The sequence below is a fragment of the Falco cherrug genome, chromosome 15 (assembly GCF_023634085.1).
Source record: "Falco cherrug isolate bFalChe1 chromosome 15, bFalChe1.pri, whole genome shotgun sequence".
In the NCBI taxonomy this organism is placed as follows: domain Eukaryota; kingdom Metazoa; phylum Chordata; class Aves; order Falconiformes; family Falconidae; genus Falco; species Falco cherrug.
The window spans coordinates 21,618,735-21,631,804 of record NC_073711.1 but is presented as its reverse complement, the minus strand read 5'-3'; the positions used below and the strand labels follow the sequence as shown (position 1 = coordinate 21,631,804).

The following is a 13,070-nucleotide window of genomic DNA, read 5'->3' as shown; positions in this document are numbered from 1 at the left end:
GAAAAATGCATTCCCCAACGCATCCCAAATCAGCAACAAGCCATGTTTACATTGAAGGCTGAGAAAATTTCATGTCAAACTATGTCAAAGCCCCATGTAAAGTTCAGAAAGTTCTGAGAACATTTTTTGGCATTTCTCTCATCCTTTCAGACCTATTTTTTGCAGTTTGCTACATTTAATATTCCTGCACAAGAAAATGCAGTGGATTTCATTTAAAAAAACCCCAACAAGCCTAAAACCCAAGGAAGAGGGACCTGAATTCATCCCAAAGAAATAATGAGATAAAACACAGAAGTGGTCATCAACACCACTACAGCGAAGCAAGTACAAAGCACTGCCAAATAAAAGAAAAAATAGAAAAAAAGAAAAAGAAAGAGTTAGAAACTGCAGATCTTTCAAACTTCCTTGCTGGTATTTATTTCAATATGAGTCCCTTAAAAAAAAAAAAAAAAGAAAAAGGAAAGTAGATAATGAAGCCATAACAACACAACCTTCTCTTACAAAGCCTACTCACATAAAACAGTGAAGTTTTGCTGTTACTGGAATCAAACAGGACTATGGTAGCTGCTGCACAAACACAGCTAGAAAACCACCTTCTCAAATGTAAATACAAGGATAATGACAACGGGCTCTAAAGAAACAGCTCAGCACAGTACTGGCTAGCACTGCAGGTAGTCCTGTCAGCAGAGAAACATCTTATTTATTGTGTCTATCCTTTCGTAGGCATTATAGCAAAGGAGGGTTTTCAGAGTGGATTTATTTGATATAGAGGATCTTGGGTTTGAGAACGCTTCTGGGAAGCACATCTCAAAAGATTAGAGAACAGCAGAGGAAAAGCATCAAGCTGCTTGTTAAAATTTTAAACAAGCAATCACGAACTCATACGGACTTCTGATCATCTCAGAGCGCTGCAGCCAATACTTTGACTGTGAATGGGATATGACTGGTAAGATCGGAACGTGCTGTGGCTGACTAGAGAGAAGTCAAAGAGAATTAGTCACACCGACTTTTTGTGCCCTGCACGGATGCACTAGACAGACACTCACTGAAGAGAGATTCTTGTACACAGGAACACCAGCACCCTCCCCCAGCTACAAATGCTCTAACAGATAATTTAAGCTTTAGAATGCTGCAACTCTTAACTATTTAAAAAGTAAATGTGCAACTTATAATTAATACTCTCTATACCATAAACACTACAGCTCCAGATGCCAAGATTATAGCAAAGCCAGAATGTAAGTCAGCAGCACTGCAGTGTTTATTGTGCCCTATTCAGATGTAAATACTTGTAACCCTATAACACATACAAAAATTAAAAACAGCTTTATTCAAATAATTTTGTACTTACATTCCAGTCAACAGTAGAAAAAAAAGGATGTCTCTTGATTTCTTCAACTCCATCTGAACCAGCTCCTGAACAAAGAAAACACTGTATTTAAAACACTTCTGGGCAAAGTCTTTGAAGAAGATTGCACTAAAAATTAGTTTATTTGAACGAATTTTGCATAGACATGGTTATTTGAGGGAATTTTAAATACAGGAATATTCCAAGGACATAAAATGTTCAATTAAGTTGTGTATAACTCATCAGGGAGGCACACAGAGCACAAGAAGCCCATAAATACAGAGAATCAATATTCTTTGCTCTGACACTGTCAAAGCTTTGGCATGCTGCTAGAAGTCACTGGTCCAAAAAAGTAATCATTCATTAGCCAAACCCATGGAAGTCATGATCCAAGCTAAGAAGAAATGGTATCTAAGCCCAAACGTTACTGACCATCTGGCGCATGACTCTAGCAAATATTTTCTTTAAATACTCAACCAAACTTCTTTTATTTCAAAGATGCAAACAGATGAACCAACCTAATCTATTCGATGGGTTCCTTTTAAACAACATCCTCAAAAGACTTTGTGCTTCAGGGCTGAGGAACTGAGGCATTCCAAGTTTCGCTCTAAAGGAAAACAGAACAAATAAGAGGAAGAAATGTATCTTACTAAAAAGCTGTCTACATAAGACTTCATTGCACAATTTGATGTATCAAGGATCTATTCCAAAGTCTTGTAGAGTGTACACATTTAACTCATTAGCACTTAAGTTTCACATTGTATGAGTGGGTTAAAAAAAAAATAAATCCAAACCAAAAATCAACACATCGCAAACCTAAACAAAAAAACCACACCAGACCAAAAACCTGAAATCCCACCCAACCTCCCAAGTTTCATGCCAAAATAGAGTTAAATTATCATCTCAGGAATATGTAAGTATGTTCAAAGATATCTTCAAGTCACCAGGAAATTATCACCAAAATACCTCTACCAGAATCCATGCCAGAAGAGACTCACCAAGTCCAAATTACTTGCCCCTGAAGTGATTGCTAATATTTCTCTTGAAGCAAGAGCCTCTCGTTAAGCCATCATATAAAAGCTTAATGACTTTACCAAGCTTATTTTATGAAAACAATTGCACTAAGGCAAGAAATTCCTTATTTCTTGATGCAGAACTGCATCATCACTTACAGCTACAAGTGAGGATAGCGATCTAATCCACCTGCTTTGGCAGGTAACATCAGTATAAGCGCATAGTCAGGTAAGTTCAGACTGCTGTGCGTCTGTAAGAACACAGCTCCCCTCTCAACCCCTGCCTGCCTATCACCCCCTCCAAAGGCCCAAGGCTCTGCACGCGCTCCAAAGGAAATTCTTTGTTAGCTAAGCACAAATAAAGACGAGAACACATTTGCCCAACAGTTTCACTTACTAATCACCAGTTTACCCAGTCTGTCTTGTTAGACAGCTTCTGTTGTAACTGAGGTAATTTAATATGAAAAATATGAGCACATAAGTGCACTTTCCAAACATACCTACACAAAGCAACGCCTGATTAACTACTGCTTACAAAATAAGGTATGCTGTGACAGTAGCAAGAGAGCGTAACAACGTGAGCGGTAAATAATGCTGCTGTAATTCACAGTACTGCTTTACCTTCGTTATACACCTACAATGAAAACATGAATCCATTCCTAAGTTTTAATTTCTGTAGATGCTTACTAGTATTTGGATGGTCTGGGATCTAAACTTTATTGGGAGGCACTTCGGGTTTTTTATTCTTGTTCTATCTTAATGCTCTTCAAGCACAAGAAGTTATAACAAGCTGTTCAAACATGTTTAAAATTACATTTTCTGACTTTCCAAAATAGTAAGAAGGTATACTTACTTGAGTATCATATTCATAGTTTCATTTCGATCTTTACCTTGAAATGGTAGTGTACCAGTAAGCATTTCAAACTGAAAAGAACAAATGTTAATCTAAATCAACACTTCTTCCCCCAGTTGCTCAAACAAAGTGTTCAGTACTGTACTCTTCCCTATCTCTACATTAGGCATGCTGGCTTGAGCTTTTAAAAAATTATTTTAAAACCTTCACAAATCTAAATCTTGTTTTCATTGGCAGTTTACATGATAACAACAGTGCCAAGTGTAATGTAGCGGTGATGTAGGAATATTTTGCATCCATAAACTACTTTTAAACTAAAGTAATAAAATCCCTCCATAACCAAGTTTTTTAGATGTCGGCATGCTCTGAAAACAGCAAGAAGAATAAATTCTAAAACAGTACTTTACTTTTAATGTCAACACGCATATTTCAGCTGTTTGCTCTAACACATGACAGCAAAGGTGTAAGTGCTAGTGGCTACTGGCCTATTTCACTACTGCACTCCAGTATTCATTCAACAGTCTTACTCTTACAAAAAACCCAATTAATACTCCATCAAACCAAGTCTTCAGGTTTGGGTTTTTTTTTAAACTATCAACTAACATGTGAAATAAATATACACACTTAAGTTTCATACTGACTACAACTGTTCTAAACTACTAGTGGACTGCACACATGACTTTTATGGTTCCTGGTAAGTACTCCTTACAAGGCTGAGCAGGTGAAAAGCAAGTTTTATTCAAATTATTGCCATTTCAGTAGCAATTCAGTTATTGAATTCTCTCTTCCCCTTACCCAAGCATTTGTAATTAGACCTGGACAAGCTTATTCTAAGTACATTATTTCACATTGACTTAGACAAAGGCAGTGTGTTTGTGACCTTAAACAAGGTAAGCAATGAAGCATACAGTACCATGAGAACACCAAAGGACCACCAGTCAGCACTCTGGTTGTGCCCTCGCCTGTTTACTACTTCAGGTGCCATGTATTCTACAGTACCACAGAAAGAATAGGCCTTCTTCTCTTGATCTACTGATTCTTTGCTGAGTCCAAAGTCTACAACAACAGCATTACAAGAATACAGCCAGTAAAGAATTTCAGAAAAAACACAATACTGTATACAGTATTTCAAAAATCAAAGTATTGACAGCTTTTGTTTGTTGGCTTTCAGGAATATTATGTGATTATTCTAGCTCTTCATGGAACAAGAAACTCCAGATATCTAGAGATAGCATTAGACAGTTCACTACACACCACCAAAACCATTTTATAAGTCACATTAAATTGGTGATTAGCCATCAATATTACTACTAAAAATAACTAATTATTTGAAATACTACACATTTAGAGCCTTAAGATAATCAGAAGTTCTTATTTTCTGTTTACTGCCTGCCTTATTGACTCAAAAAATTGGATAGAAGTAAAAATAAGTTTCAAAGAGAACACAGCCTGCATGGTCTAGTATTACCGGATGATGAATAAATAAATCAGACTAAAAATATTGTTGTCATGTAAGACAGCATGGTTCTACAACCTGACTGAGGTTCAGTAAGGAACAGTCTGGCATATCTGCTCGCTTCATTCCCAGGATACTTTTTTCCCCTAGTTTGAATAATGCCATTAAACACACAAGTCCTTGATATCAGCCCAACTCTCAAGTAGAGGCTCTCAAGCATCCTTTTTTTTTTTTTTTTAAAAGGGAAGTGATTGCTAATCAATAATCCCATCAACTATTCTTCTACAGTTTCAGAAGGAAGCAAGAAATTTAGGATTTAATTGGATTTAAATATACCACACAGATTTTTTTAAATTATGCATTTTATAAAATTTTTTTCCATCATTATTCCATCAAGTCTTTTATGAAACACCTTCATTTTCTGTTGTAATCTAATAGCAATATCTATAGATCAAAATATATGATGAAATTTATAATACAAAAGCATCACCTTAAATGTAATTTAAAGCTTCAGAAATTCATTATTTGGTTTCCAAATAGTCACAGTCTTCTGTATACATAATTTATTAGAATTTTTAACTAGTATTTTAATTGTTCCTCACAGAACATTTTTCTGCAATTTTACACATTTAAAGGTGATAATCCAGAAATAAAACAAAAAAAAGTAATTTCTCAGAAGTCTTATTGTGCACTAAAGTTGTCTTACACCGAAAGCACCTCTGCCCCCTTTTAAAAGCCTCACAGTCAGCAGCTTTGGCCTGGGTCTACGCTGTCTTGATCCGCAGTTAAAAGGCGTTCCACAGCTAATCTTGTTACAGCTCCCTTTCTAACCTGAATAGTGGGTAGTTTTAGTTCAGGTGGTGGTGGTATGTTAACAAATAAAGCTCCTTTAAAAACCACATTCAACGTCTGGTTTTGTATTTGTAGCTACATTTCTTCTATTGTAACCACAGCAATTAGGATCTGCACTTTACAGCAATATTGCTGTTAACACTGCAACTTGACTTATGCAAACATGAGCCAACACGAAAACTGACTTCAATGGAACCTGCATGGACATCAGGATCTGGTAATTGATCAAAACCATCAGACACAGTCTCCGACTACCTACAATACTTCAATAAAAGTACTTAATACTATATAAAGAACCATTATATAGGGAAGGGATAACAATAAAAATCTTTCTAAATACTGGCTCACATACTCCAGCCACCACTATACATATGTTAGGCTTATAACAAAAAGCTTATACAGAAATATATTCAAAAAGTGCTGTACTAATAAGAGTTACCTACCTGTTAACTTGATATGTCCTGCTTCATCAAGCAAAATGCTGAAAATTAAAATTCACATTCACCAATACACATAAAGAGGAATGTTTACATATAACATTTAAAATATAAGAGTTAATAATCTTTATCTCCAACTTCTGTTATTAATTTAACAAGCCAATATTATTTCATTTAAATCACAGATATATTTTTTACATTTTATATTTGTTTACGTAGTCTAACAAAAATATTCTTAACATTTTACATCACTATAGTGGAAGATGCAAAGCAACAAGCAAAATACACGTAATAGTGGTAAAATACATTTTACTTTACTTTTCTGGCTTCAGGTCCCTGTATACAATTCCCAAGCTGTGAAGGTGATCCAAAGCAAGGGCCAGTTCTGCGAGGTAGAATTTCACATCTTCCTCTGTAAACATAACCTAATAAGAACTGTATAGATTTACCTTCTGATCTTGTCTTCAGTTTTTAAAACTGCAATCTAAAACAAACAGTCCTGTCTGCCTAAATTTCAAAGACTTAGAAGTACCTTATGAACTCAAATTTAATGAATTCACCTAACAGAAATTACGTCTTAATATAGGCTAATCAGCAGGTATAGAAAAGAACTACCCGCAATACTTAAACAAAACCATCAGCAGTTACTGCAGAGCATTAGCTAACTTTTAACGTAATAAATTTCATTGTTATCTTTGGTGTTATTGACCACCAGCACTCCTCCTGCCACAATCCTATACAGACTGTTTTCCACTGCATCATAAAATTTAGTATATGGCTGCTGTATTGGGTGACTGTCTCTGTGAACTCACATTAACAGTAAAAAAAAAAGTAGAAATAATTTAGAAAAAAGTATGCAAATTAAACACTTTGGTGAAAATAACAACAATGTGAAAATCTGCAGCAGGCGTTAAAGAACCTACTTCACTCTTCCTAGGGAAAGAAATTTGAAGAACCCCATCGAGATACTCAAAAACTGAGTGAAGTTGCACAGAGAGCATTTGAGAGATGTGTTTCTATCCCAAACACTCAACAGGTTGCTTCTCATTTTATATACAAGAATCATACCTGCCTTGGCTCTTGTCATGTTCTACAAATTACTGCCAAAGCTAGTAATCTTTAAATTACTGGAATTGAATCTGACATTTAAGTGAACTATTCCCTTATTTGTTGAAAGCACCAGGAACAAGAACAACCATCCCAACTGCACGGCAGACAGCTAACAAGACTTATATTAACGTAACTGGGCTTATTGATTTAGTAGTACACTGATCTGTACTTCAAATTGCACATACGTTACCCGTTCTACTGGCAACAGAAATATTCCTCATTTCCATAAAGATAGGTATTAACATTGTATGAATAAAGCTGTTAAGCTACACAAAATTTCACCTTGATTTTTTAAAGAGCAATTTTCATACTGTTTTCATCTACATCCAAAAGAACAAGAGGAAACCTCTGGGATATCATTACTCCTTGGAGTAGCCAAAATGCAAATCTCAGAGTACAATGATGCTAAATGGTAACCTAAAACCTCCCAACAACTTCATTTAAATCTGCTTTCTATGTTAAATTAAACACCATGCAAGCCAACTTCATTAAAAGTTACCAATGAGAACTTCATTACGTACTCATTTCACTTCCACAGCTGAAACTCTCATACCCATGTAGAATTTAAAAGACCAGTGTGTTTTAATAACCTCATACTAAACACAATTAATTAAAACAATCCTAGTGTGGAAAGTATGAAATACCATGGGGAATTTACCCTTGCGTATTGTTCACTGTCTTCGTTTTACCATGTACTTTAGAAAAAAACCCTTGTCTTCCCACCAGAGAGCTGATTTTTTTTTTTCTTGTCTATATACAGAGTGAATGTTTAAAGCCATCATAGAAGGTAACTGAAGTCTTCCAAAAACATGTAGAGACTTAACAACAAGAACACCTGACACCTACTTCTTTATTCCCAAAGGGAACACATACCTCTTGCAACCGCCTAACTAGTATTATTACGGAGAGACTTGCATCCCTCAAAGAATGTTGCACACTCGGTAATCCCAGCTGTGCTGGTGAAAAAGAATAGTTCTTCCTGCTATACCAGAATTTCCTCTATAATTAGACATCCTATATCAAAGCACAAATTGACCTCTTTCCTACCTACTGCTCCAATAACCCTTTACAATCCAGTCAGTTTTGTTTTAAGCTTTTAACCTCCGTTTTATCCTCAAGGTTAATTAATTTTAAGCTCAATTTTTAGACATTACCATTGTCTTACCAAGGTCAGCTTTTTATAAAAATAGGAAAACAAAACCCCCTTAAAATTCTTCCTTCTCTTTTGCTTGCTCCTGGAGTAAAGCTTCATTTTTAAGAAAAGTGTATGGGGGGAAAAAAAACCAATTAGCTCCTGACCTTACATACTGAGGATACAACTACCTCCATGTCACGAGAAAGATCAGTCATATACCCAGTTTTCTCATTTAGGAAAGTGGCTTTTCCTATGCATTAGAAATAGAGAAGTATTTACAGTGGTGAAAGCACCGAAAAGCTCTCTTACTGTAAAGCTGTTGAGAAATTGCCATTAAAAATTTAGATCTTTCTGAAAGATTTGCAGGAAGAAAATACAAGTCTTATGAACATGTTCGTAATACTTAAGGTAACATATAATAAATATTTAATGGCAAATGTGTAAATAAAGAAAAAAAAAAGTTGTATCGTATTCCCTCCTCTGAAGTTTTCTGCCCAGAAAACAAAAATAGAAATGAAAAAGTAAAGGTCCAGTTGTATGCCAATGTTAGATGAAGGGCAGTGGTCTCAAAAATGCTCAGTGTTCACACTTTGTGAGATTAAGCATTAGGATTTCTATTACAGCATTATGAAATTTTACAATGCAGCAGAAATCTCTTAAAGATGTGGGCTTCTTGGAGCACTGAAGCTGACTATAAGCAGAAGAACTGTACATCCCCTTCGCTCATAGCTAAATCTTCATTTATTTCAGCTAGGTCTCCAAGCAACAAAACATTTTTAGACAAAAGAACTGTACTTTGCAGATACCAGATTAAAACTTAAGCTACTAATCAATGTGCACTCAGGTTTCTTAAGGTTACATCTATAAGGGAAGTCCCACTGAGTTATTAAAAACTAGATTATGACAAGAAATATGGGAGAAACAAATACAGAAGACAATCCTATACTGACAAAAAAAACCCCAAACAAACAACAAAACCCTCTCTAACACTGAGTGGAGATAAAATCTTAAGTACTTACCTCTTTGGATAATCGTGTGAATACATCTCCTCCCCTGAGAAAATCCAATATTAAATATAGCTTCCCTTCAGTCTGAAAGGCTTAAAAAAAATAATTTAAAAAAAAAATCAATAGTTGTGTGACAAAGATTATCTACAAAATGGATCTGAATGCTCTTACAACTTGGCAATTCCCATGAAAGGCAATATTTCTGTTACGGAACTGAAGTAATTCAGCAGCACATAAGGTAGTTCATTGAATGATTACTTGCCTCTTCGCAGAAGTCAATCTTAGTTATAAAAGATCACTAAAATACTGTTCTTTTATTTCTCCTTTGTCAAACAGGGTAACACCAAGTATATTAATTACCTTGGTTTTAACTCAATGAAAAGAAAAAATAAGTCTCTGTAGAAATTAAGAATTTTCCATTTCTTTGATTTCAAGAGGACTTCACCTAAAACTTTTATATACACGTGTGTTTACATTCCCTTTTTTAGCTTTTTGTGATTTAAAGTTGCTAGAACCTAATTCGGACATTAAAATGGACACCACAAAACTGAGAAAGAACAAGATCAGCTATGCCTTAAAGTAATGTAAGAAACTGTAGCAAAAAAAAAATACCAACCATAGTGCAGTTTGACGATAAATGGATGATTTACTTCTACTAATATATCTCTCTCCATTTTTGTACGAACTCTATCCCGAACTGCAGAGAAGGGGAAAAAGAAAAAGACAAAAAGACCAGCATGAAACAAATGTATTTGGTATAATACAAATTGAGCAGAACCTAGCCTACGGGAAGTCTTTGCTGTCTAAAGAAACACTTTTCCTTGTTATTTATTTGTTTTTAACTTTTAAGTCTCCCACAAAACACAAACGTTCAGACAGCAGAACTCTATTCTGTTTTTTACCTGCCCCAGCTTCCTTACTGTCTTCATTTTTCCCCAATACATCCCAGTATCTTGTGGTAATCCATATCACTTTCAAGAAAAAAGCTCACATCTACATTTCCAGGCAGCTAACTTTAACCTCTGAATTAACTATTTGTACTGGATACGTATTTTCTGTCTTTTAAAATTAATTTTTCCTCTTTAACTAGTAACAGTCCCTATTTAAACAGGGAGGACTTGCATTCACTAAAGTGTCTTCTGAAAGCCAAAACGTAAGTGAGCTTGCTATGGCACCTATAACAAGGGGGAATGACTTATCACAGTAGAGTTTAACTTAAAAGAAATAATGAAAATTGTTTATGAATTTTTTGTTTGTTTTAATATGATAAATATAATTTAATAATTATGATTTGTTTTAATATAATGAAAAGACTAAACAGAATTAAATAATGCAATTTTAAAACCTTGAAAGAGTACTTTCTACCACATAATTAAAGCTATTTGGCCAAATTTGAAATATTTCTTAAACATGAACTTACAAGTTACTCCAGAAAAAAAACTACTGTCGGAGAAGAGTTATGAACTCACTGAAATATATTTAGGATTAACAAAAAGGCTTTTAAGTATTTACAAGACTCATATAAGAGATACAAGTGTATTGAAAACCATTTTATAAAGTTCCAATCCAAAAGCTACACATACCTTTTAAAGAAGCTTTTTTCAGTACTTTCATTGCATAAAGTTGCCCAGCATCAGGACCAATTATTTTCCGTACGAGGAAGACCTGGTAATACAAACCCCATTTTTAAAAATTCTGCTAAAAATATTTTATGTAAACACTAAATCAACCCGACTAAAAAAGCATTACTATGTCTTTACTTTTAACTTCATTAATAGAGATAAGGAAATAGTGTGTTCCTAGTCCCATCCCATTCCTCAAAATCTCTGAGGAATAAAAAGATGCTAAGTATTCATAGCAAGTCTCTGTACATAAGCAAGCTTAGCAATCAAATACACAACTATCACAAAGCATTTGTAAACCTCCTATTAATTTCTGGCAGCTTTCAGTATTCTTTCCCAAGCATACACCTTTAAAGGAAGAGCAAAATTGCATTCCCTTAATCAGATTAGAGGTACATGCACCACCAAGCTCTCTGAAGTATTCAGATTGGTCATAAACTATACATTCTTTCCTACAGCAAGCTGTTTAAATAAGTACTTAACAAGTAAGTACTTATATAAATACTTTTCTTTATATTACTTTCTTGGAAAGTGACAATTCTGCCTGGTCTGCCACCTCCTAAGAGATTTTGAGGTTTAAGACCCAAGTTTCAAGCATGGAACAGGCTGTATTAATGAAATCTGTAAGAGTGGCGAGATGAAAGCAAGGAAACCTCACCATTTAAGATCAAAGCACCCTTTCCCTCTGGAATAGCAACTCCAACAGGTTTTTCTACTCTTTTCCTTCCAGAGCAGTTTTAGAGATAAACTGTATATAACTTGACACCAAGAAAAGCATAGTATTAGATAAAATAACGCAGTACAAATACATGTAGCTCCACTGACTAATATCCTAACTACTAGGTCTTTCAATTTACAAAACAGTTTGGTACGTGCTCCTGTTTCTAAGTTGTTGTTCTTATAATAGCAATTTTTAGTTATGAGGAATGTTTGTACTGTTAAAAAAAAAAACAAAACAAAAAAACCCCGTACAAATCACAAGGGAATGTCAAGAGCTACCCAGAATTGCCTCTCTGATCTTACCTTATTCAGATTTTCATTAACACTAGATTTATTTACATATATACTTTGTTAGAAATTAAATATCTAGAAATATTTTTTAAAAAAGTAATGAAATAAACTTGTCAAATTTTCCATTCTAGAATCACAAATTCATACACTGTCACTAAGTTGTACAGGGTTAGGAAAGGGGTTGTTTCCATTTTAAACTCTGGTTAGAAGAAAAATGTAATCACTTTTCAAGGTTATCAGGCTTTTTGTTTTAAGTTTTGCCCAACGATTGACCTACGGCACTGCTCTCCTATTATATCACGCTGACACCAGCAAATAAGAAAACAAACATCTGTAGATTAAAACACTCACAATTACCAAAGCAGAAGATTAACAAACACGTTCAAATATGTTAGTGCTTAATAACTAGCAGCTTGTAAGGAATTCACACACAAGTCACAAATTCTAGCTAATAAGAACTAAACCAGCTGCCACTAAGAACTACTCAAGTACCATCTATTTAATTTGCAAAGCCTCCATAATCCTGCACCTTGCAGAGATATAACGATCGGTTGTTCAATTGTAAAGCAAAATCAAGATGGGCACGTGTTACACTCAAGGTGATACACCGAAGTGAATTGCGGATCATCTTCAGCAGATCTGCTGAAAGTGATTATCAAAGGCCAAAGACAGAAACTCAGTAACAGACATCAGGTTTAACTCCTTATTGCTGTGAAGCAGTGTTAAATACTGCACAGATGTCAAAAAAGACAGGTAGAGGATGGGCTATAGCCCCATACTAGGTTAGAGAGAGAGAGCAAACAAACCTTGTGTTTGCTAAACCCAAAGGGAGATCCCTGGGAAGTATGAACCAGAGATAAAACACCATCAAGGCAACAGCCATTGATCTTCGTTGTTTTCTCTTTTCAACAGAAAGCAACAAATACATGATAAAAACAGCTCCGCTCAGATGTGCAGGTCACCATCCATTTCTTAAAGCTGAAGCTAGAAGTACTGCCAGGTTTCAAAAGCGCTAAAACAGACGTCGCACCAACCTGATGGGATTCTGAGCAAGAGCTTTCCTTAGGCTGTCAGAAGTCTGAACTCTGTGAAGTAAGAGTCTGTCTGAGTCAGGGGTAAGATGTCTGTACCAGATGTGCTGAACCCTAAGATAGCTTAAGACATTGCAAGTCAGGAGTAATAAACGCAGAGCCTTTTAGGCTCTGAAGATGAGAAGCGTATGAGGGAAT

At 35.1% G+C, this 13,070-nt stretch overlaps 1 protein-coding gene across 3 annotated transcripts in view; it reads right to left on the bottom strand.

Annotated features, from left to right (window-relative positions):
- RPS6KA6 (ribosomal protein S6 kinase A6) overlaps positions 1-13,070 on the bottom strand; it is a 43,362-nt gene that overhangs the window by 15,316 nt on the left and 14,976 nt on the right. For all 3 annotated transcript variants that reach the window (XM_055727381.1, XM_055727382.1, XM_055727383.1), the window contains 9 exons: positions 10,792-10,873; positions 9,825-9,905; positions 9,221-9,300; positions 6,275-6,381; positions 5,963-6,000; positions 4,125-4,267; positions 3,212-3,282; positions 1,864-1,952; positions 1,349-1,413 (listed from right to left, as the gene is read on the bottom strand). In XM_055727381.1, coding sequence (XP_055583356.1) covers positions 1,349-1,413; positions 1,864-1,952; positions 3,212-3,282; positions 4,125-4,267; positions 5,963-6,000; positions 6,275-6,381; positions 9,221-9,300; positions 9,825-9,905; positions 10,792-10,873 — 756 coding nt within the window. The remainder of the gene's footprint in view (positions 1-1,348; positions 1,414-1,863; positions 1,953-3,211; positions 3,283-4,124; positions 4,268-5,962; positions 6,001-6,274; positions 6,382-9,220; positions 9,301-9,824; positions 9,906-10,791; positions 10,874-13,070) is intronic.